At 46.6% G+C, this 25,001-nt stretch overlaps 1 protein-coding gene across 3 annotated transcripts; it reads right to left on the bottom strand.

Annotated features, from left to right (window-relative positions):
• Nucleotides 1–6,505: 6,505 nt before the first annotated feature.
• Nucleotides 6,506–9,774, bottom strand: LOC119268248 (calcineurin B-like protein 9). Of its 3 annotated transcripts, XM_037549836.1 has the most exons (9): nucleotides 9,559–9,763; nucleotides 9,191–9,467; nucleotides 8,990–9,072; nucleotides 8,161–8,220; nucleotides 7,900–8,008; nucleotides 7,759–7,811; nucleotides 7,575–7,655; nucleotides 7,340–7,452; nucleotides 6,506–7,178 (listed from the first exon to the last, which is right to left on the bottom strand). In XM_037549836.1, exons 1-9 carry the CDS (start codon nucleotides 9,592–9,594, stop codon nucleotides 7,124–7,126), a joined length of 867 nt encoding a protein of 288 aa, XP_037405733.1. In that variant the 5' UTR covers nucleotides 9,595–9,763; the 3' UTR covers nucleotides 6,506–7,123. The 3 variants fall into 3 exon arrangements, with proteins under 3 accessions (XP_037405733.1, XP_037405735.1, XP_037405734.1); XM_037549838.1 differs by lacking the exon at nucleotides 7,340–7,452 and having other exon boundaries at nucleotides 9,559–9,773; XM_037549837.1 differs by lacking the exon at nucleotides 6,506–7,178 and having other exon boundaries at nucleotides 7,185–7,452; nucleotides 9,559–9,774.
• Nucleotides 9,775–25,001: the final 15,227 nt, after the last annotated feature.

The raw sequence follows: 25,001 nt of genomic DNA, 5'->3' as shown, positions 1-25,001 counted from the left end.
CCTGCTTATTAAACACCTCGTTGTACAACTCTGTCAGTAAGACCCTGTTACTTTTGTTGATGACATTCTGGTAACCACCGATGGACGAGAACTTTGCCTACTGGTCCGCCTCGTTTCTACGAGCAGGAAAATGGTTCTCTTCGTCCCTCGCCCTTGGTACCAACGATGTTGCCAACATAACTGACCGGTTATTCTCTGACGTGCCTTGCTTACATGATCGTGCAAGACGTCACCCCTCTTCCTACTTTTTACCCACATGGTGGGCCCATAACCCACAGGTCCACTGGATTGAAAACCTGACTCTTCTGTACACCCCTGTTCGCAAGGTTGTTCCTCGCGCGTGGCCTCCTATGTAATTCATGGACCACCTTCCCAGTGATCTATTCTGGTATCAGACACAATACTTATTCTCGTTGCTCTGTACCCCTTTCACACTTTGTTTCAGGCAACGACCGATTGCCTATCCACTTGAAAATTCTTGTTGCACCTTCTTACCTTACTCTCGATTTGTTTTATTTGTTCAACTCGAGAGAAACTCACGTGTTCATTCATGGGATAACCCCCAGATGATTACCCCTATAGCATTCTAACGTTATCATGTTGCCCCTTACTTATTATTAAGTACAATGGAGTTCCCGAAGAAAGGATGATGACTTCATCATGATGACCTGAAGCCGAGGTATGAAGACATCAATGTTATGGATCGAACACTTAGAGAAGAGAAACCAAGACCGAGAAGACTCGTTAGAATTTCGTAACCAAATCTTTTCCCCATTAGTCCCCCTCTTGAATCTCGGGACGAGATTTCTTGTAGTGGAGGAGAATTGTGACGCCCGGATAATTAAGCTACATTGATCCCCCGCTAATGATGCCACGTCACCTCAGTTACTGTGGATAAACTCTCATCAGTTCGAAACCCAGTTCAAACTTCAAATTTAAAACAAAAGCAAACAATAAAAGTTTTCAAATAATAAAACTAAAATGTTCGGAGTGAACCAAATATTGCATAGGTAAATTTGGTGGAGAAACCACACTTCTATAAAAGTGTAAAATACTCTAGAATGTTTTAAACAGTAGCAAAAACAATTAGTTGAATGCATTTTACATTAAATAAAATATTAAACTATTTTATCTAGTTGCCCAAACTTATGTGGCGGTAGCCTATTTATTAACACTAAAGTAGGGACTACTTTTATAGTTTATAAAACTAAAGTAAAAGAGGAACTTAAATTAAAATAGAAAAGAAAATAAAGAAAAAGGAAAAGAACAAAAATAGAAAACAAAACTAACTGGAAAAAAATTGAAAAGGAAACGCCACCCCCTGGGCCAACCAACCCAACAGGCCGGCCCAGCCCAACTTGCCCCTCTCCTTCCTTCTCTTTTCATTGAGGGGAGGTGGACGCCGGGCGGCTGCCCGTGGCCGCGATAACCACGTGTCGGCCATCCGTCGCGCCTCCGTCGACCTACAAAGCGTCGCCCCGCACCCTGAAACCCTAGCCTCGCCACTTCCCCCTCGCGCCCCCCTACGCCCTCTCTCTCTTGTTTCCGAGCTCGTCCGCCCGCGGCAGTCGCCATCTCATCGTTGTTACCGCGGCCACCGGCCACCCCGAGCGCTGCCTGGAAGTCCAGGAGGTCTGCCGTGGCCTTCTCTCCCCGCCTCCACCACCGTATCGAGGCTGGGGCGCCGCGAAGCTGCTACCCGCGCCCGTTCCCCTTCGCCAGCTTTTGCCTCGGCCACCGCATCGATCTGCCGTCTACGACCGTCCCCGGCACCCCCGAGCCTTCCCTACAACGCTGTGAGCGGCTGTCGCCTCTCCCCTCTCTTCCCTGCCCCTCTCCGCGCGCGTAGCTCGCTCCCTACGCCGTTTCCGCCATGGCCGAAGCTCCTCGTCTCCGCCACACTAGCTGTCATCGCTGTCGTCGGTTTCGTGCCCGGCCGAGCACGGGAACGTGCTCAGGCCATCACGCCGAAGCCGCCCGTGCCCTCCACTCATCCTCCCGGCCCCCTTTCACTGGATCCGATCGCGCCCGTACTCCGACGACCGCCACGGAGCTCGCCGTCGCTGATTTAGGCCGTCTCCGGCCACGCCGATGCTACCATCGGGCGCGGCTTTGCGCCCCTGTTCGAACGAGCCAAACCCCGGGCCCGGAGACCCCCTGTCGACGTTTTCTGGCTGATGCCAAGCCACGCCGCCGTAGAAGTGGCTCGCCGGAGCTCCCTCCGGTGCCGCCGCTGACGTGGTCAGTCACTGGGGCCCACCTGGGTCACTGCCAGTGGGTCCCCTGGCCCCAGTTGACTGGGTTGACCCAGTCAACTGAGCTGACTGGGCAGCCCCCAGCCACTGACATGCGGGCCCTACTGCATATTAAGTTAACTAAAACATAATTATAATTAAAATTTAATTAGTTTAGTCAATTACCTATGACAGGTGGGGTCTAGTAGCTAATTAGCCTAGATTAGTTTGTTTAATCCACTGTTAGACTAACATAGTCTAACATGTGGGTCCCACTGGACCCATAGGTCAGGTTTGACTCTAGTTGACCGCACTGTTGACCGTTGACGTCACACATACATCATGCTGACATCATTCCAAACTATTCTGGATAATGTTGATTTAATTAATTAAATAAATCCTAAAATGATTTAAATCTTTTAAAATTAATATAAAATAAACCGTAGCTCGGATGGAAAAACTTTGTACATAAAAGTTGCTCAGAACGACGAGACGAATTCGGATACGCAACCCGTTCGTCCGCCATGCATCCCTAGCATAGCAAACACGCAACTTTCCTCCTCCGGTTCATCTGTCCGAAAACGCGAAACACCGGGAATACTTTCCCGGATGTTTTCCCCCTTCACCGGTACCACCTCGTACCGCGTTAGGGCACCCCTAGCACCGATACTTGTCATGTCATGCATCGTTATGCATCTGTTTGCATTGTATTCATTGTTTCTTCCCCCTCTTCTCTCCGGTAGACTACGAGACCGACGCCGCTGCTGGTGCCCCATCCGACTGCGTCACCGACGACCCCTCCTTGTCTGAGCAACCAGGCAAGCCCCCTCCCCCCTTGATCACCAGATATCGCCTACTCTTCTCTATACTGCTTGCATTAGAGTAGTGTAGCACGTTACTGCTTCCGTTAATCCTATCCTGATGCATAGCCTGTCCTTGCTGCTACTGTTGTTACCTTTACCTGCAATCCTAATGCTTAGTATAGGATGCTAGTTTATCATCAGTGGCCCTACATTCTTGTCCGTCTGCCATGCTATACTACCAGGCCGTGATCACTCGGGAAGTGATCACGGGTATATACTTATACATGCTATACAGGTGGTGACTAAAGTCGGGTCGGCTCGTAGGAGTACCCGCGAGTGATTCCGATGTTGGGGGCTGAAGGGGCAGGTGGCTCCATCCCGGTAGAGGTGGGCCTGAGTTCCCGAAGGCCCCCGACTGTTACTTTGTGGCGGAGCGACAGGGCAGGTTGAGGCCACCTAGGAGAGAGGTGGGCCTGGCCCTGGTCGGCGTCCGTGGTTATTTCAAAATAACATGCTTAACGAGATCTTGGTATTTGATCTGAGTCTGGCTACTGGCCTATACGCACTAACCATCTACGCGGGGACAGTTATGGGCACTCGACGTCGTGGTATCAGCCGAAGCCTTCGTGACGTCAGCGACTGAGCGGCACGCGCCGGGTTGGACCGCGTAACGCAACTTCCTTTGTAATGGAGATTGTTAGGTCTGCTCTCCCACCGTGTTCGCAATGTGCAGGTGTGCAAAGGGCGATGGGCCCAGACCCCTGCGCCATAGGATTTAGACTGGCGTGCTGACCTCTCTGCTGTGCCTAGGTAGGGCTGCGACGTGCTGATCTTCCGAGGCCGGGCATGACCCAGGAAAGTGTGTCCGGCCAAATGGGATCGAGCGTGTTGGGAAATGTGGTGCACCCCTGCAGGGAAGTTGATCTATTCGAATAGTCGTGTCCCTCGGTAAAAGGACGACCCGAGGTTGTACCTTGACCTTATGACAACTAGAACCGGATACTTAATAAAAGACACCCTTCCAAGTGCCAGATACAACCGGTGATCGCTCTCTCACAGGGCGACGAGGGGAGGATCATCGGTTAGGATTATGCTACGCGATGATACTTGGTGAACTTACCATCTACTCTCTTCTCCCGCTGCAAGATGAAGGTTACCAGAAGCGTAGTCTTCGAAAGGACTAGCTATCCCCCTCTTATTCCGGCATTCTGTAGTTCAGTCCACATATGATACCCTTATTCCATTTGATACCAATGCATACATATGTAGTGTAGCTCCTTGCTTGCGAGTACTTTGGATGAGTACTCACGGTTGCTTTGCTCCTTCCTTTCCCCTTTTCTATACCCGATTGCTGCGACCAAACGTTGGAGCCCAGGAGCCAGACGCCACCTTCGACGACTACTACTACTACTCGGGAGGTGCCTACTACTACGTGCAGCCCGCTAGTTTAGGAGGATCCCAGGCAGGAGGCCTGCGCCTCTTTCGACATGTATCCCAATTTGTGCTAGCCTTCTTAAGGCAAATTTGTTTAACTTATGTCTATACTCAGATATTGTTGCTTCCACTGACTCGTCTATGATCGAGCTCTTGTATTCGAGCCATCGAGGCCCCTGACTTGTAATATGATGCTTGTATGGCTTATTTTTATTTGTAGAGTTGTGTTGTGATATCTTCCCGTGAGTCCCTGATCTTGATCGTACACGTTTGCATGTATAATTAGTGTACGGTCAAATCGGGGACGTCACATTGCCCCATGTGATTGATCAAAATCGGTTACGTGGGCAGTCTGGACTCTTGATGGCATGGAATCGGGGAGATGGCGAGTGTACCTACGACACTGCTCAACAACATGTGTTAGGTGGGCATGGTTCTAATTGTGTCGTTAGGTCTACCAGAAATGTGCGTCTGAATGACTGTGCGATATTGGATCGACAAGTGGTGGCAGAACAAGGTGACATCATCTAGGAGGTGCTTTTCTATGTACATATTTGAACTTCTATTCTTTTATTAATAATGTACACCGTACAACCGATTGTTCTATGGGTTTTGCTTCAAAACAAAGGAGATGCTTTTCTAGTGCATGGGCACGAGTTCCAGGGCTGAAAACCCATGATCTATCAGGTCCGATTTTCATTGGTTCAACCTGTCGTTCACGAGGCGCTCCCTTGTTGAAGGTATTGCCTGGAGTTTACTAGACTCTTCTCCGAGGTGAAAACCAATGGTCTGGCCTCGATGATCGGATCCAGCGACGACAGGGTCCGTGCCTTGTTTCATTTATGGAGGCGCCGTTATTGAAGCATCTATCTTGGTACTTTGGGTTGCCATCATTAATGGTTGTTGATGTTGTTTGTTGCAGCTGTCGTGTTGATCTTTTTTTTCTTTGTTTTGTAATAATTTAGCTATGTGCATCCTCGATGTTTTGGGTAGCTCTTGAGTCATTTTGGTGTAGAGGCCATAATATCTTTTTGATATTATTATTATTATTCCTTTGTCAAAAAACTTCATGAAAGTGAACTTCAACAGTGCCGCTAGAAGCCAAGACGACAGCTCATCATAATATCTATCAGGTTCCATCCACCTACGCGTGTTGTATCCCCCAGATTTCCTTGTTTCTAGTTTCTAGTATATGATGCGACTATTCTGGGTTGATCAAGTTTGTTTTGACACTATAATAGAAATAATGCATAATGAATAATCAACCTGTGATGCTTTTATAAATGGGAATCAAATTTTAATTGGATGGTTAGAAGGTTGGTTGTACGTGCAGCCCACCAGGGATGATTCTTTTCACCATAATGCTGGCATTTGGTGATTGGTGTGAGTTCTCTTTCTGCAGGGAGTGAAGCACTCGATATGATGTGCAATCTGTTATCCCAGTCGAAGAAACTTACTTTACTTCACTTCAACGATTAGCACTAGAAAAATATGATGTGAAACACTTGATATGATGTGCAATCTTATACCAGTCGAAGACATTTTTTAGATGAAGAACTGTCCTTGCATAATCCAAGGAACACCAAAGGCTTGAAATCTTATAAAACAGGACTACTTGCTACTGCCTCCTATGGACTTGGAGCCTTTGGTTACTGGGTGCAACCAATGGGAGATGGTAACTCGGGCTATATTCAACCGGTTCGGATGGCGGTCGCATAACAGGATAGAGGGCTAGAGAGCTTGTCCTTATTATCACCGTATCGGTTGTTTTATTTTTTTAGGCCCTTTATTTTTTCAGATCTTTATGCTATGACTTTGCTCCGTTTGCGAGCTGTAAAACCTTTATGATCATACTTTCTGAATTTTTAATAAAAGGGTTGCATGCATCATCATGATGCAGAGGCCGGGGATATACCTCCATTTCCAAAAAAAAAAACTTGCTACTGCCTCCGTCCCAAAATAAATGTCGTGGTTTAGTTCAAATTTATCCAAATTTAAACTAAACCCACGACATTTATTTTAGGACGGAGGGAGTACTATATATATGTCCCTACCACGGACTGGATGATTGGTCCATGAAACAACATCAGGTAGATTGTTCAGCAGTATTTTGCTGCTACCGCCAAGCAAAAACATGCGTCTCCGGAAGGTTTCTGACCCAAAAAGAAGAAGAAAAAAACAACAACAACCAAAGCTAATGCATGACATGTTCCTCAAGGAGCAGGTCGATTCGAATGTATAGAATTCATAAGATAGTCTGTTAGGCGGGAAGGCACTTGAAGAAACTAACTGCTGATTCCAGAACTGGCTGGCACTTCCGGAGCCTTGTCTGGATTCCCTTGTACAAGCTCGAGCATATATGTACAGTTGCTCCTGAGCTTTTCAGAGCTTAAGGAGTGATGTATGTACAGCTTTGAAAATACCAGTTTGAGCTCATGACCGTTGCTTCATTTCTAAGTTGCCGTCGTGGTCGTTGGTTCGGCGCCGATTCAGTTCTCTGATGACAGACACAATCAACAGTCACCGATGGTAATTTTCTTCAGTAGGTGGTTATGAGTGTTCTTTTTCTCAGGAAACCCGATATTCAACAAGAGAGCTGACAGACATAATATGCTGCCAACTTGTCGCCGTCATGTAGGAATCTTGCACTATTTAGTCTTCAACTGCCGTGTTGAAGACAAAACTAGGAAAAGATGTTGTGATGTCCCTGAATTATATGACATGGAGAAGAAATCAGTAAAGTAAACAACGACAAATCTATTCTTTGAAGAACAATGACAAGAAATCTCTGGATAGCTATAAACCATGCTGGCTGTAATTTACAAAACAACAATTGCAGTTAATTGGTTGTAGCTTTCAAACTCAAACCTAAGATAGGGTAGGGTCATGTTCTTTAACAGATTAGGGTGGCGCAATACAAATTCCTTCCATTCTTCTTGGCTGATTTTCCCATCCCTATCAGTATCAGCGTCTTCAAACGTCTGAAACGTCAAGTAACACTTACATCTACTGAAATTTTTCTGAAACTGAAACTGAAAACCATGCATCCACACAAGATGATTAAGAAAATTTACCAGAGATGGCCAAGCAAGTTATTGTTTACCTTATCTATGATGGCCTCAAGAAGCTCGTCAGACAATTTCATATCAGATTCATTCAAAATGGCAATAACCATTTGCATAACCTAAAGAAACAGGCATGCCAATGGATCATCTTGCCGAGGATCAGCTTAAAAGGAGAATTACATCCATAATAGATATAAAAATAGAACATGATAATGAACTAACCTCTTCACGCTCAATAAATCCGGTTTGCCTCAAATCATACAGCTTAAATGCAACTGAAAAAGAAAACAGAAAGAGAGCGGCCCCTTTAAATATCTCATCACATTAATATGGGCAGGTGATTTCAGCAGGAACCGTACTTACAATTAATCTTATCCTCCACAGGTGAACATGGATGGAAGACACTGAGAGCATGAATAAACTCATCAAACTCTATTACTCCATTCTTCTTTTCATCAAACAAATCAAAAACCTGGATTACAGAGAACAACTTTAGCCGTGTGTTTTATTTCTAGCAACATGTGATGTGAATAATTCCATAATAACAAGAACAAGAATTCAGAACTTTGTGTAAATAATGAACTTCATAGCATTTAAAGATAGAAAAATGATTCAAACACTCACCCTGTCAATAAAAAGATTCTGCCCGCTAGGAGTCTTGAATAATGCTAGCTGCAGTTCTTCCTAAACAACATTTCAACAGATGAAACAGATAAGAGGAAAAAATCGACAGTTCCAATCACACTAGTATTCGAGAAGATAGGACATTCAAACTTTGTTTATTACTCACGATGTTCTTAAGCCACTAGTATTTTTTATCCCAAGACGTTATATGTGCACACCAGTCAAGTAAATGCAAAATTACGATAGTGTTAGCTTGATAAAAAACTTATATGCACTCAATACTTGACCAATCACCATTATGTTGGATCACTTGGGATGACACAAGAAGGAACATGACAACCACACATACAGAGATGCAGGCTTTAAGGTTGATTGTGCACATGGAAGCCACACAACTTGCTAACCTGGAAAAATTCTATGTGCTGTCAAACCAATTTTATAATACTCCCATGTGCACTGGTCATGTCTGGATACGTTAGCAGTCGGCCCAACACTTCGTGATCAGATGCTAAGTTGCACATCACACTGGTGTCCAAAAAAAAAATTTGGTTGCGCATCGCTCTCGTATAACCAGATACTCCTAAACGATCATGTATATCTATCAAAGTGTCACTATACATGCGGCCAGTAAAACCTATTCCTTTCAGGCTGCAGCCTGCAGGCAGAACCCAGTTACCCACGACCACGGGATAGAACACGGCTTGAGGTTTTAAAAACATATAAACTGCTCCCTGCACTGAAAAGAAGAGCGAGAAGCAAGCAATTCATCACTAATTTACTGATCGGAAGAAGCGCTAGATGTAAGAACTGAAGCGGTTTTTGGAGGTACCTTGTGGATGAGCCCGTCGTCGATGATGGAGCAGCTGATCTTCTTGTAGAGCTCGAACAGCGCCTCCACCTCGTTCACCGAGACTTCGTTCAATTTCAAAAGGAAAAGAGAGAGAGGGAGGGAGAACTGGATCAAACGACATTGCAAAGAACGGCAGGTAAGAACTAAGAACCCGGAAGGGGGGAAGAGGGATTTAAGTACAGCAACGGGACTCCTCGGCGAGGCGGGCAAGGTTGCGGAAGTCGAGGGAGGTGCAGCCTGGCCCGACGCGGCGGCGGAACAGGTGATGGCTCTTCTTCTTGGCCGTGAGGAAGGACGAAGCAGAGGATTCTCTGCGCAGGCGCGAGGAGGAGGACGAGGAAGGGCAGATGTCGGCGAGGCAGTCGGCGAGGACGAAAAAGACGGCCTCGGCGACGGCAACGAAGGGCAAGAAGGCGGCGCAGAGCCGCTCCCCCACCGTCAGCGAGCTCCCCGACCTCTGCAGACAAACACGGGAAATCGCAGCTCATAAAAGACATTCGGATTTCGTCCGTCCAAATCAGAAGAAGAAGGCGGGAAGCGCAACGCACCACGTCCCCGGAGCCGGAGGAGAAGCGCGAGTCCATGGCGGCGTACCCCACCACCGCTCCCTCCCCTTGCTCGTTTAACGGCTCGCCCGCGTGACCGGCCGTGTCGTTTTGAGGGCTCGGGCATTGTGCTTGTAGGAGTACTAGGTAGAGTTCAGTGGCAGTGTGACGCCGGCTCGCTTTCAGCTGAGATTTCCTTGCCGTAATGATCATTTCCTTCAGTTTGTGTCATGCTCGGACGCACAAACCACAACCCGCTTTTAGTTTTTCTTTCTTCTTTTCTCTCTTCCCTTTTAGCAGTTTCTTTTCTTCTCTTCTTTGCGTGCTGTATCTGCTTTTGTCGATTTGGGAATATCCTTTTTCTTAACACATGTAGGACGGCCAAAAACATGACGGCGTGCGTGACACAAGGATACCGCAAGTAAAGCAGCTTTCTTAATCTTTTTTTAAGCCTAAGGGCATCTTCAAAGCGGACTCTCAGACCGCCTGTATCCGTCCTGATCAAGCGGTCCAGACGCATTTTGTCATTGCTCCACAGATCGGTCTCAACTCTGTTTTCTCGTAAACCAAAGGCAAATCTATGGGGATGAGGCTTTACAGGAGTCCGGACCGTTGGCACGCGCGCGTCAACACCTCGGTCCCAAACGAAACCCTCTCGCACGCGTCGACCGAGAATGCTGCTCGCGCCACGTCCGGTCTCCGCACTTGTTCAATGCTAGAGCGGCGTGACCGGACGGCTCTCCCCGCATTCAAATAGGTTGCCCGTCTGTCCGCCTGACGGCATTAAAGAAAGCACAACTGCGGAGAAACCCACTCTGGCGTCCGCATTCACACATCCTATCAGTTGGCCTGGCCAGCGCCCGCTATTTATAGATGGCCAAGCCGACACGATCCGCACCGCACCACACCCCACCTCCGCTCCTGATCTCCTAGTTGCTCCACGTCTACCATGACCTCGAGCTCCAAAGCGTTATGGGACAGCCTCTTCACCGCACAAAAGCAGGAGCTGGCCAACTAGCAGGCTTGTCGTGCCAGTTGAATAGAGGCAAGCTTGCCGGCGAGCTCACCGGCGGGCAGCGACGCCAACGAGAGGATGGACGAGGCATACGACGACAAGCCGACACCACCGCCCTCGTCGGTCCATGTCGGCATATCATTGGAGCACGCCTGAGCGCACTTCAACGTCGTATTGGCAGAAAAGCAGCAGGCTCGCCGATGTCGATGTTCCGACAAGCACAGGAGGACTAATGATACAACCTTCGGCTCCTCGATGAGCACCGACTCGTGAAGGGACAAATCACCGGGGAGTAGGCGAATGACTGTGCCATCGTGGCCATGGTCGGAGAGGATCCCAGATTCCTAGTTGAGCAACATACGTTGTACTAGTCCATGCGTAGCACCCGCGAGATCCGCCGCAAGCGATGGCTGATACGTCCATTTTGCATCATGTTTTCCTACTGATATTTATATTATTTTTGGGTCATTTCACTTTATGATGCAATTCTCATGCCTTTTCTCTCTTGATTTGCAAGCATTGAATGGAGAGGGAGATTACTGGCAGCTGGAGTTCTGAACCTAAAAGAGCTATAATAGAGATAACTATCTACAGAGCTCCAAATGACCTAAAAATTCACGATGAACTTTTATTGAATATATAAAAAATACTAGAGCAAAGAAACACCAAGGGGGGGCACCAGTTGCCCATAAGGCAACAGGGCTTGGTCACCCCCTGGGCGCGCCCTGATGCCTTATGGGCCCCTGCTACCTCTTGAGCACTTGCGTTGGTTTTTCCTTGAAGAGGAAAGGGTGATGCAGCAGAGTAGCGTAAGTATTTCCCTCGGTTTTTGAGAACCAAGGTATCAATCCAGTAGGAGGCCACGCACGAGTCCCTCGTACCTACACAAACAAATAAATCCTCGCAACCAACGCGATAAGGGGTTATCAATCCCTACACAGCCACTTATGAGAGTGAGATCTAATAGATATGATAAGATAATATTTTTGGTATTTTTATGATAAAGATGCAAAGTAAAATAAATGGCAAAGGAAATAACTAAGTATTGGAAGATTAATATGATGGAAGATAGACCCGGGGGCCATAGGTTTCACTAGTGGCTTCTTTCGAGAGCATAAGTATTCATGGAGGGTAAACAAATTACTATTGAGCAATTGGCAGAATTGAGCATAGTTATGAGAATATCTAGGTATGATCATGTATATAGGCATCACGTCCGAAACAAGTAGAATTACTTCACAGATCGACCGCTATCCAGCATGCATCTAGAGTATTAAGTTCAAGAGAACAGAGTAACGCTTTAAGCAAGATGACATGATGTAGAGGGATAAACTCATGCAATATGAAATAAACCCCATCTTGTTATCCTCGATGGCAACAATACAATACGTGCCTTGCCGCCCCTACTGTCACTGGGAAAGGACACCGCAAGATTGAACCCAAAGCTAAGCACTTCTCCCATTGCAAGAAAGATCAATCTAGTAGGCCAAACCAAACTGATAATTCGAAGAGACTTGCAAAGATAACCAATCATACATAAAAGAATTCAGAGAAGATTCAAATATTGCTCATATATAAACTTGATCGTAAACCCACAATTCATCGGTCTCAACAAACACACCGCAAAAGAAGATTACATCGAATAGATCTCCACAAGAGAGGGGGAGAACTTTGTATTGAGATCCAAAAAGAGAGAAGAAGCCATCTAGCTAATAACTATGGACCCGTAGGTATGAAGTAAACTACTCACACTTCATCGGAAGGGCTATGGTGTTGATGTAGAAGCCCTCCGTGATCGATGCCCCCTCCGGCGGAGCTCTGTAACAGGCCCCAAGATGGGATCTCGTGGATACAAAAAGTTATGGCGGTGGAATTAGGGTTTTGGCTCCGTATCTGGTAGTTTGGGGGTACATAGGTATATATAGGAGGAAGGAGTACGTCGGTGGAGCAACAGGGGGCCCACAAGGGTGGAGGGCGCGCCCAGGGGGGTAGGCGCGCCCCCTACCTCGTGGCCTCCTGGTTGATGTCTTGACGTAGGGTCCAAGTCCTCTGGATCATGTTCGTTCCGAAAATCACGTTCCCGAAGGTTTCATTCCGTTTGGACTCCGTTTGATATTCTTTTTCTGTGAAACCCTAAAATAGGCAAAAAACGACAATTCTAGGATGGGCCTCCGGTTAATAGGTTAGTCCCGAAAATAATATAAAAGTGTAAAATAAAGCCCAATAATGTCCAAAACAAAATATAATATAGCATGGAACAATAAAAAATTATGGATACGTTGGAGACATATCAAGCATCCCCAAGCTTAATTCCTGCTCGTCCTCAAGTAGGTAAATGATAAAAACAGAATTTTTGATGTGGAATGCTACTTAGCATAATTTCAATGTAATTCTATTAATTGTGGTATGAATATTCAGATCCGAATGATTCAAGACAAAAGTTTAATATTGACATAGAAATAATAATACTTCAAGCATACTAACTAAGCAATTATGTCTCTTCAAAATAACATGGCCAAAGAAAGTTATCCCTACAAAATCATATAGTCTGGCTATGCTCCATCTTCACCACACAAAGTATTCAAATCATGCACAACCCCGATGACAAGCTAAGCAATTATTTCATACTTTTAATGTTCTCAAACTTTTTCAATTTTCAAGCAATACATGAGCGTGAGCCATGGACATAGCACTATAGGTGGAATAGAATGGTGGTTGTGGAGGAGACAAAAAGGGAGAAGATAGTCTCACATCAACTAGGCGTATCAATGGGCTATGGAGATGCCCATCAATAGATATAAATGTGAGTGAGTAGGGATTGCCATGCAACGGATGCACTAGAGCTATAAATATATGAAAGCTCAACAAAAAGAAACTAAGTAGGTGTGCATCCAACTTGCTTGCTCACGAAGACCTAAGGCATTTTGAGGAAGCCCATCGTTGGAATATACAAGCCAAATTCTATAATGAAAAATTCCCACTAGTATATGAAAGTGATAACATAGGAGACTCTCTATTATGAAGATCATGGTGCTACTTTGAAGCACAAGTGTGGAAAAAAGGATAGTAGTATTGCCCCTTTTTCTTTTCTTTTTTCTTTTTTTGGGCCTTTTTGGGACAATACTCTATGAATGATGATCATCACATTTCTATTTATTTACAACTCAATGATTACAACTCGATACTAGAACAAAGTATGACTCTATGTGAATCCCTCCAGCGGTGTACCGGGATAGCAATGATGCATGAGTGACTTATATGAAAGAATTTATGAACTGTGGCTTTGCCACAACTAAAATGTCAACTACATGATCATGCAAAGCAATATGACAATGATGGAGCGTGTCATGATAAACGGAATGGTGGAAAGCTGCATGGCAATATATCTCGGAATGGCTATGGAAATGCCATGATAGGTAGGTATGGTGGCTGTTTTGAGGAAGGGTATGATGGGTGTATGATACCGGCGAAAGGTGCGCGGTATTAGAGAGGCTAGCAATGGTGGAAGGGTGAGAGTGCATATAATCCATGGACTCGACATTAGTCATAAAGAACTCACATACTTATTGCAAAAATCTATTAGTTATCAAAGCAAAGTACTATGCGCATGCTCCTAGGGGGATAGATTGGTAGGAAAAGACCATCGCTCGTCCCCGACCGCCACTCATAAGGAGGACAATCATTAAATACATCATGCTCCGACTTATTAACATAACGGTTCACCATATGTGCATGCTACGGGAATCACAAACTTCAACACAAGCATTTCTCAAATTCACAATTACTCAACTAGCACGACTCTAATATCACCATCTCCATATCTCAAAACAATTATCAAGTTTTAAACTTCTCATAGTATTCAACACACTCATAAGAAAATTTTATTTATTTAATCTTGAATGCCTCAAATAATTAAAGAAAATTACCATGCTGTTTTGTAGGACTCTCAAAATAATCTAAGTGAAGCATGAGAGAACAATGGTTTCTATAAAACAAATCCACCGACGTGCTTTAAAAAATATAAGTGAAGCACTAGAGCAAAAACTATATAACTCAAAAGATATAAGTGAAGCACATAGAGTATTCTAATAATTTCCGAATCATGTGTGTCTCTCTCAGAAAGGGGTGTGCACAAGGATGATTGTGGAAAACTAACAAATAAAGACTCAAATAATACAAGACGCTCCAAGCAAAATATAGCTCCAAGTAAATTTACCGATAGAAGTAGACGAAAGAGGGGATGCCTTCCGGGGCATCCCCAAGCTTTGGCTTCACTACAAAAAAATACACTTCCGTTATGATACATGTTTGTCACAGTAGGTCGCGCTTTTTGTCATGCATGTACATCCATGACAAATTTATGATAGAATCAAGATAGTCATACCTGTGCTGTCGTAGAAGTGTTCCATGACATTACCAAAATTATCATCACGGAAGTGTCCACTTCCATGACGATAAATCGCGCGTCATAGAAGTGCTTTCGTCAAGGGTGACCGACACATGGCATCCACCGTAACGGAACGCCGTTAAGCTATCGGGTCGGGTTTTGGATCCGATAACTCGTTAACAGCCCCAACCAATGGGAAATTTCCGCGTGTAAAATTCGTATTGGCCGGACGAAACACGTGTCAGCTCGTCAGTGGGTCAGATAGGCGCCTATGATACATCGACACGTGGCATGGCCCAATAGAGGCCCATTCCTGTGAAAAGGACAGCCTGTTTGACTTGGTCAAAAGGTGGCGGGCCGGCCCATGTAAAGCCTGTTAACGGCCTATTCGCATATAGCCCATTTACAGCCCGCTAACCCAAGGCCCGTTACGCCCTTTCCGAATTAGGCCCAGTAGCGTCATCTGGGCCACCCAATATGATTCTAGCCTGTGTTCACTTCTGGCCCATGACGTATTTCGGCCCATATGAGGCCCTATGTAACTCTTGGCCTACTAACGGCCGTGGTGAAACTGGCCCGTAATGAACAGTGTATCACTTTACACCCATTAATGGCCCGTGGTGAAACTGGCCCGTAATGAACAGTGTATCACTTTATACCCGTTAACGGCCCATTATTCCATTGGGCCGTTTCCAACCCATGTTATCTTTTGGCCTTCTCAGAGCCCATTTATTCTTGGGCTCATTTCCAGCATTCGTTTACTTACGGCCCGTTACTGTCATTTTCTGCTTGTGGGCCAAATTTAGCCCGTGGTTACAGTCGGCCCGTTTGTGGTCCGTTAATACGTTGGGCCGTTTTCATAGCATCATCAAATACAACCTATTAACGATGGCCCGTTATGGTCGGCCCATGAACGGACGATTCCAACTCTAGCTCGTTTACGGCCATAATGCGGCCTGTTATTGGCCCATGTTTGGCCATCGATCATACTGCCCGTATAAGGCCCATTGATCATACGGCCCGTAGAAGGCCCATTATTTCTACGGCCCGTAGAAGGCCCATTGTTTCTACGGCCCGTAGAAGTCCCACTGTTTTTACGGCCCGTAGGAGGCCCAGTGTCACTACAGTAAATATTAGCCCATGGTTATTGTGGCCTAGTTTTAAAAAATAGGTAATTGCAGCCACTAGCAAACCGCAGAAAAAGAACTGCAATGACTAGAAGCAAACAAAATAAACAAGACAACAAGGAAATAAATAAGCAAGCAACTTACGCTAGGCTATCACACATATTACATCCACTGGGCATCAAAGTTCGCCACCAATGCAAATAAACGCGCCGACAAAAGAATATACAAAACTAAGAGCACTTCAGAAGGCACTTGGCCTGGCCAGGTCGCCCCCCCCAAACAGCTGAAGAAGCTGAGTAGACCTCAATTGTGTCAACGATAGATGCATCAACACTAGATTTAAGGCATGATGGTGTGCACGGCAGTCCTCTGGCATCTTCATTGCATCTTTAAATTCAAGTCGGAGCTGAGCTGAAGCAAGCCTTTCCGCTTTAAGTTGAGACTGAAGAAGTCGAACTGATTGAGGCAGCGACTGCATAGAGGTTGTCTCACACCTGCTGGTGAGTAGCTTCAACTCACTGTCTTCATCAAGACAGGACCTTGGGGTCATCTCGCTGTCCTCAAGATGGTTTGGCTCACTATCTTCCCTAAAGTTCTGCCTGGCGTAAGAGATACGAGTCTGAAAGAGAAACAAGGAGACATGTAACAGGTTTCACAATTATATAAGCAAATAAATGGATCTGTTCTGCATAAGGAACATGTTTTTACAACTACAATTTAAAACTGGTAGTTGTTGCAAACATCCAATCAGATGTAAACAGCAAAGCAAACAACAGTGGAGGAAATGATGCCTATCCAAATCTATACTAGAACAAAGTTTGAAGGCTTGAGAAGGATGAACTTACATTACATGTTAACACGGGCTGGACAAAGCCCTTCCCCATGTTGATGGAAGGATAATTCAATAAATTCCCCAAAGAAAATTCTTTATAAGCGTTGCCATTATTCTACATTTTGCAAAGAGTAAATATAGATCAAATAATATTGGAAGAAACATAGGATAATGAAGCTCAGGTGCAGACTGATGATACATAATCAAATAGTAATTAATTAAGTACAGTGTTACAAGGCAAAAGGGAGAGAGGTACTGACAAGAGCAATGCAGAGCCCATTATTGTTTTGAGATCGTATGATCCTTTGAGCAAGGAGATTCATCTGAAATTAGTTTTCATACAAGAGAGAAGGTAAGGCACAAGTAGAAATTTAGGAGTTCAAATTTTGAATTGATATCATAGACAGTACCTGACGCTGGGCTCCCAGCAGTTCTAATAGGGGTTTGGCCACTGGAGTAGGGGTAAAGTGTGGTACAGTTGGGCCTGTGTTTTCTGTGGCTGCTGATCTATCTGATTTAATAGGTATCACTACCTTTTCCAAATACCTAGTTTGTACTCCTTGACGACCTGCACTCACCCTCTTCCTTTTGGACACCTATTACGAAAGAACAACATTTGACTGGAAAAACATAGTGTGACGACACATGGAATAGGTACAGAAAATGGATAGGTACGGCATATACTCATATATGATGCTTAATCTAAGCAGATGGTGTAACAAAGTAGAAGTAATGCAAGAGGTCAGAAGCAAAATATGTGCGACCAATACAACTTTGCAAAGTTAGAGCAAGCACCTTGATGGGTGAATAAGATAGGCCATCCTCCACCATGCCAAGTTTGTTAGGCAGTGGATCATTCCACAATATTCCTCTCATGCGCCCATTCTCATATTCATTTTGATAATGTTCAATATCTGACATGCATGAAAACATAAAAACAAGTGAGATTTTCTTTGTAATGCAGAAGTGATTCTAATCCAATACTGCCTCCCTGTAAACCCCTTTGTGCTATCTGTGCAATTCTTTTAAAAGATGCCATGCATGCTGTAATTTGTTGTGTGCATTAATATAATGTGGCCTACTACTCAAAATATGAGAGCTCCAGAAGTGATGACACTTCGCAGATGATAGCTTCAACATATAGTAAAGAAGAACAAGTCGACCTGACCTGACAGATTCAAAATATACTAAGGGAGAACAACTCGACCTGACCAGTCGACTGCAAGAGAAGAGTATCATCTTCAAGAAGAGCAGAAGAGTAGAAGAGCAAGCAGATTGAAGATATTACAAGTCTTTTAATACAATGTCGGTTGGCCACCCATGATGAACCAGAGTGCACCGAGAAATACTATTCTTTCCGATCTCTCCATATGTGGCTCACATGCATTTCGAAACTAAAGTAGGAACATTTAGCTAACCAATTAAACATCTCTCAGTTTTACTAATATCAGCAATAATATCAGATATGAATTTGTACAACTAAACTTGTTTAGCTCGATGGGTGGAAAAGTGCTATTACAACACGAACTACGTAGGCTGATTGTGGTCATCATAAAATGGGGAAAACATAAGCATGATGAGTACAATGTTGACCGTGGCAGTGGGATGGTGGATCTGAAGCTGCAAACCGTGCAAAGGGTAGTTAGCAACCGATGTTTTGTTTGAAATAACAACTAAGATTTGGTATGGACAAGAAAGCACGGTCAACAAGTGACAAAGAAATGCAATTATGATGTCTCTCTATATGTCGCGACATGCATTTGGAAACTCGAGTGGGACCTTTAGCTAACCAATTAAATTTGTCGGTTAACTAATATCAGTATCATATCACAATCATATTTGAACAACTAAGCTTTCGAATTCTGAGTGTTGTGTTGTTTAGCTTGAAGGGTGGAGTAATGCTAGTACGACAGAAAGCACCTACGCAGATCATAGTAGAGTAGATAAAAGGGGAAAACCCTAAGCATCAAGAGAAAAATTAGGAAAGTGGAACTAGCTGGACCAGTGGGTGGCACACATGCTTTTCGAAACGAATATAGGAACATTAGGTGACCAATTAAATGTTCTCTGTTTTAGTGATATGAGCATCATATCAGATTTGTATTTCAACACATAAGCTTTGGGTTGAGGTCTTGAGGAGCAGTGCTGGCACGACACGAAGCACCTACGATGATGGTAGTGAATATAAAGGGGGGAAACTATAAGCTTTACGAGTATAGTGCCCGTGCCATGGCAGATCTGAAGGTGCAAACCGGACAAAGCTACTTCGCAACCAATGTTTGCTTTCAACTAGCCACTACGATTTGGTACGGACAAGAAAAGTACAGTAAACAAATTACGATCTATTTTCCGAGTGAGATCAATAACTTAAGCACATATGGAAGAGTACCACCTCTCTTGCGACGCCATGTAGGCCTATGCTGATACGTTGAGGGTGCTGCGGGTGCGATGGCTGTCGGCGGTGGGTAAGAAGACTTTAGATGACAGATGGCCGGGTCGGGGGATATATCCTGTTGCCGTGGATGAGGCGGTCGTAGGAGCGGCAACGACAAGGTGGACGACGGCGCCGATGAAGCGAGAGGAGGCGATGAAAGGATCCTGGTCCAGTGTCGTGGATGAGAGACGTCCATCTCTTGCAGTGGACGACGGGGTAGGGGTAGCGGCTCCGGCAAGGTGGAGGATGGGGTGGCGGACGGAGGAGGCTGGCCGCAGTGCAGAGGTTGTCGTGCCGCCGACAGTGTATGAATGGAGAAATGGAGGGGATGGGGATCTCAAACTTTGGGACGCGCTTCTCTGAAATGGGGGAAAGTTACGAACTTATCCCCCGTTTAAAATTTCGGACATCGCGTCGGTTGGGGATAGGGCGGTAATCTCGCATCTCCCTAATATTTGCCGGTAACTATTTCGGGCGAGGAGAGGGTGTTTTGCCGCCCACTGTTGGTGCCCATGGTGTATGAACGGGGCTGACAGGTAGGGCGGTTGTGTCACGTCTGATGGAAGTTACACATCTTCCCCTATTTAAAATATTAGCCTACATCGATTTCGGGCGAGGAGAGGGTGTTTTTCCGCCCATGGTTGGCGCCCACGGTGTATGAACGGGGCTGACAGGTAGGGCGGTTGTGTCACGTCTGATGGAAGTTACACATCTGCCCCTATTTAAAATATAAGCCTACATCGATTTCGGACGAGGAGAGTTTGTTTTGCCGCCCACCGTGTATGAATGGGGAAATGGGGGAAGAGACACATGTCTTTCGGACGAGCTTGAATCAAATGTGTTTTGCCGCCCATGTTTGGCGCCCACCGTGTCTGAATGGGCTCAGAGGCCGTCGTGTCACGTCTGATTGAAGTTACTAGTCTACCCCTATCGACAGCAGTGTAAGATAAGGATGTCAAGTGTCAGGGGTAGACAGTAATTTCCATCTCGCAAACACTTGCTTAGAGCAGCCCACAAATTATAGTGGGTGTTTAGCCGCTTCGTTCAAAACTTGGGAGAATTAGCATTCACGTTTGCCCTGGGACCTGGCAAACTAAATTCAAATCCAATTTGTATTCGATTACGTAATATCCACAGATAATTATACATTTTGTTATTTATTTCTTCAAAACCACAACAAAGATTTATTCCACCTTTATATATGATTATGATTTAGAAATGCCGTGATCTTAGAATTTAGTAGGTTGGGTACACTCTGAGTCAAACAGTTATTTCATCCAATACAATATTCTCACACGACAAACAGTTCACCTTATGTCAATCATACAAGTTCTGAGGATTACTGTCGGTGTCAAAACCGGCAGATCTCGGGTAGGGGTCCCGAACTGTGCGTCTAGGCCGGATGGTAACAGGAGGCAGGGGACACGATGTTTTACCCAGGTTCAGGCCCTCTTGATGGAGGTAAAACACTACGTCCTGCTTGATTAATATTGATGATATGGGTAGTACAAGAGTAGATCTACCACGAGATCGAGGAGGCTAAACCCTAAAAGCTAGCCTATGGTATGATTGTATGTTATGGTTGTTGTCCTACGGACTAAAACCCTTCGGTTTATATAGACACCGGAGAGGGTTAGGGTTACATAAGGTCGGTTACAAAGGAGGAGATATCCATATCCGTATTGCCTAGCTTGCCTTCCACGCCAAGTAGAGTCCCATCCGGACACGAGACGAAGTCTTCAATCTTGTATCTTCATAGTCTAACAGTCCGACCAATGGAGATAGTCCGACTGTCCGGAGACCCCCTAATCCAGGACTCCCTCAGTAGCCCCTGAACCAGGCTTCAATGACGATGAGTCCGGCGCGCAGTATTGTCTTCGGCATTGCAAGGCTGGTTCCTTCTCCGAATACATCACAGAAGAATTTGAATACGAGGATAGTGTCCGAACCTGCAAAATAAGTTCCACATTCCACCGTAGAGAGAATAATATTTTCGCAGATCTTTGCTGACTTGTCTTAACAGTATGACGTCATGTCATGGCCCGGTGATTATTCGAACCGTTCCCTTTAACCAGCCCCGCACATAATGTGAGGCAGTTTCTCGACACGTCTTGTCAAAGCAGAGATCGTGTCCCCTTATTACGGGATTCTCATCAATACGTGCGTGTGTAACCCAACTGCGCCATCAATTGCGGCGCTTGGGGGATAAGCGAGTTTTACCAGGAAAGTGGGGATGCTTAGCTCCGTCCGCCCATATAAAGGGATAAGGATTCACCTTTCTATCCACGCCTTCTTCCTCCTTTGCTCATCCGTTTTCGCACACTCGAGCTCTAGCGCCCAAGTCCACACTTCCCACCTCAACCTTCTCCAACCATGTCCGGAGCGGGAGGCAGGTGGATGGTCTCCTCCGTTATGGAGGGAGACATCAAGAAACTGAGGAGAGCCGGATACCTGCCCGACGACATCGCGCACTGGCTCCCAGATGAGGGGCAGCTCATCCCCACCCCCAGTCCCTATGAGAGGGTAGTATTCCTCACCCATTTCCTCCACGGACTGGGATTCCCTCTCCATCCATTCGTCCAGGGGCTCATGTTCTATTACGTCCTGGATTTCCACGATCTGGCCCCGAACTTCATCCTCAACATCTCGGCGTTTATCGTCGTGTGCGAGGCCTTCCTCCGCATCAAGCTCCACTTCGGCTTATGGCTGAAGACCTTCAATGTCAAGCCGAAGGTGGTGGGCGGCTGCCAGGCGGAGTGCGGAGGCGCCATGGTGGGCAAGATGCCCAACGTAACATGGCTCAAGGGCTCCTTTGTGGAAACCATAAAGGGGTGGCAATCGGGGTGGTTCTACATCACCGAGCCGCGCGACCCTGTATGGGCAGTGGCCCCCGAGTTCCGATCTGGCATCCCCACGCGGCTCACCTCCTGGAAAGAGAAGGGCCTGTCCTGGGGTAGTTCGGAAGAGCTGACCGGACTCCAAACATGTATTCAAAACATGTTGAACAAGAAGCTCAAGCTTGTCAACATAGTCCAAGTTATGCTCATCCGCTGGATCCTCCCGTGCCAACAACGGGAGTTCAACTTGTGGGAGTTCGACCCGGCGCAGCACCGAACTCTGAACATGCTCTTCGACACGACTCATGAAGATGCCTGGAGGGTGCTGTTCAAAAGTGCCGAGGTCCCCCTCCTATTACTGAGGATCGCGGATTCAGCGCGAAGCGCCAAGCCAGTGCGGTAAGCTGGCTTACCTTTCACAGGATACTTATTTTTTTATAGATTGACTCTATGCGGGATCTAAACTCCCGTACCTTTGACAGGACTCGCAGAAGATGGCCGGACAGATCGACTGTCCGGCTCCTTTGCCCGAAGGCCCGCAGACACTCTTCTGGCGAAGATGTTCACTCCGGCCACTTATACGGTGCCGGAGAAGACCAAGAAGGCCAAGGGAACCCGAAAGAGTTCCTGACGCCAGGCGTCGTCAGACTCACCGTCCGATGACTCTGCGGCGCACTCTTCCCTCAAAGACGAGGAGGAAGAAGAAGAAGATGCTCCCCCACCGACTGGGGCAGACAGGAAAAGGAAGGCTGCCCCAACTGGGGGGCGAAGGGTCCAAGAAGGGAAGGACTCTCCTTCCGGACAGCTCCACCGCCGCCGACAAAGGCGAAGACGAGTGGTTGCCCAGGGCCAAGCCCCCAGGGAGATCGTAAGTATTCGGATACCAGAGTAACCCATAGGATTCCTTTGTCGCGCTGCTTTCCCTAACGCCGAACACAATTATGCAGGCCGCCACGAGCCAGTATCAATGTATCGTCGGACGGCTCCTTGGGCTTGTCGGGCATGGATAGCGATCCAGTCCCGACCGCCACCTCCCCTCATCCTGCCGACGACGCCGAGGTGTTGTCTCAAGAAGCACCCGATCAAGGGGAGACAGTCCCGTAGGTGCCTCAAGGCAACCTTCCGGACTCCGGGAACCGAGGGGACGGGGCCCCTGAGAGCGCCGAGTTCGGCCGTCAGCCGAACACCGCGCCGGAACCTCCAGCGGTTCCAGGCTCGAGCAGGCAACCTCCTTCTAAGAGGGGCAAGACGCCTGTGTCGGTGACCTCTGTCCATCCAGAGGTGCCGGACAATCTGCTAGAAGCGCTTTGCAGCGCTTCCATCAACGAGGAGCACCGCACTATCATGAGTGTGGTGATCCAGAAGGTTCAGTCCGCCAAGAGCGGATTGACTGAAGCCTGTGCCAGCCTTCTAACAGGCTTCGAGGTAAGTGTTTTAAAATGTAGTAGAAATATTACCGCATAGACAGTAGCCCCTGATGCTTTGTTCGGTGTTCACAAAGAAAAGCCGAACAGAGGATCAAATAATATCGCAGGAGTCTAATATAAGTGTGTCAATATGCATATGCAGGCTTCGCTGCTGGCGTCCGCCGCACTGACTTCCGTCCAGGAAAGAGCCCGACCTTTCTAAGACGCAGCTCGAGGAGAACAAGGGTAAGTAATACCCTGTCTATAGATATGTATATATAAAAGAGGACGCGATTGCAAACAGGATCATCGTATGTTTGCCAGGGGCCACGACTGAGGTGGCGACCCTGAAGCAAGGGCTAACCAAGGCCGAAGATAAAGCGGCCAAGGAGCGCACCGAGCGAGAGAAGCACGAGGCTCGAGTGGGCGAGGTGCAGCAAGAGCTCCAGGCTCTCGTGGCGAAGCACGAGGCGTTGGAGCTTGACTCAAAGACGCGGGAGTCTGAGCTTGCCGCGGCCCTTAAGAGTGTAAAAAGTGCCAAGGCCGAAGCCCAAAAGGCCCTCCAAGAGATCGACGCGATGAAGAAGATAGCGGCGGGTAAGGCTTTCTATATGCAAAGCAAGCATGTAAAAGTAAATTACCGATTACTTACCCGGATTCGGAGCTCTTCAGGAGCATTCGCAGTTTTGCCCGCAGTGTGTCCGATGCCGCACAATTTTACCAGGCCGAGGACGGAAGCTCGAAGGAGAAGTTGTTCTGGTCTTAGTATGCTGAGGTCGAACATCCGGTGCCAATGAGCGACCAGCTGAAGCAGATGGTCGAGCTACATAAGGCGGTCGATCAGGCCATGAAGAGCTTTATAGTCCGGCTGTGGCCTGGCGACGCCCTTCCGAACAGCTTCTTCGGCCTGGTGAGGCGGCTTGTAGATGCCTGCCCGCGGCTGGAGGTCGTCAAGCGATCTGTTTGCATTGAAGGTGCACGTCGGGCTTTCGCCCGTGTGAAATTGCAGTGGGTCAAGCTGGACGCCATGAAGCTGATCAAGGAGGGGCCGCCGGAGGGCAAGGAGCACCGCCACCTCGAGATGTATTACGAGGGTGTTCTACCGGGTGCCCGTCTCATAGCAGACGAGTGTTCTAAAGATGTAATATTTGAATGAGACTTGCTCGTTTTATCCTGTATGTATGAAAACTTGTTTCATATGCGCTATGCAACGCTTGTTGGAATTTAAAATATTACCTTCTGTTTGGTTGTTTATCCAATCTGAGAGATGGCTAGTCCTCGGCTTCTGCCCCCATGCCACAAGTGCTGGGGTGTCCGGGATAAACCTGAGAACTCTTGTTCCCATGTTTGGGTCCTTCGAGGGAGGTGCTCAGCACATCGAACAAGGCAACCGGACTAATAATGCTTT

The sequence above is a fragment of the Triticum dicoccoides genome, chromosome 3A (genome assembly GCF_002162155.2).
Source record: "Triticum dicoccoides isolate Atlit2015 ecotype Zavitan chromosome 3A, WEW_v2.0, whole genome shotgun sequence".
In the NCBI taxonomy this organism is placed as follows: Eukaryota; Viridiplantae; Streptophyta; class Magnoliopsida; order Poales; family Poaceae; genus Triticum; species Triticum dicoccoides.
This window is presented reverse-complemented; position numbering and strand designations above follow the sequence as displayed.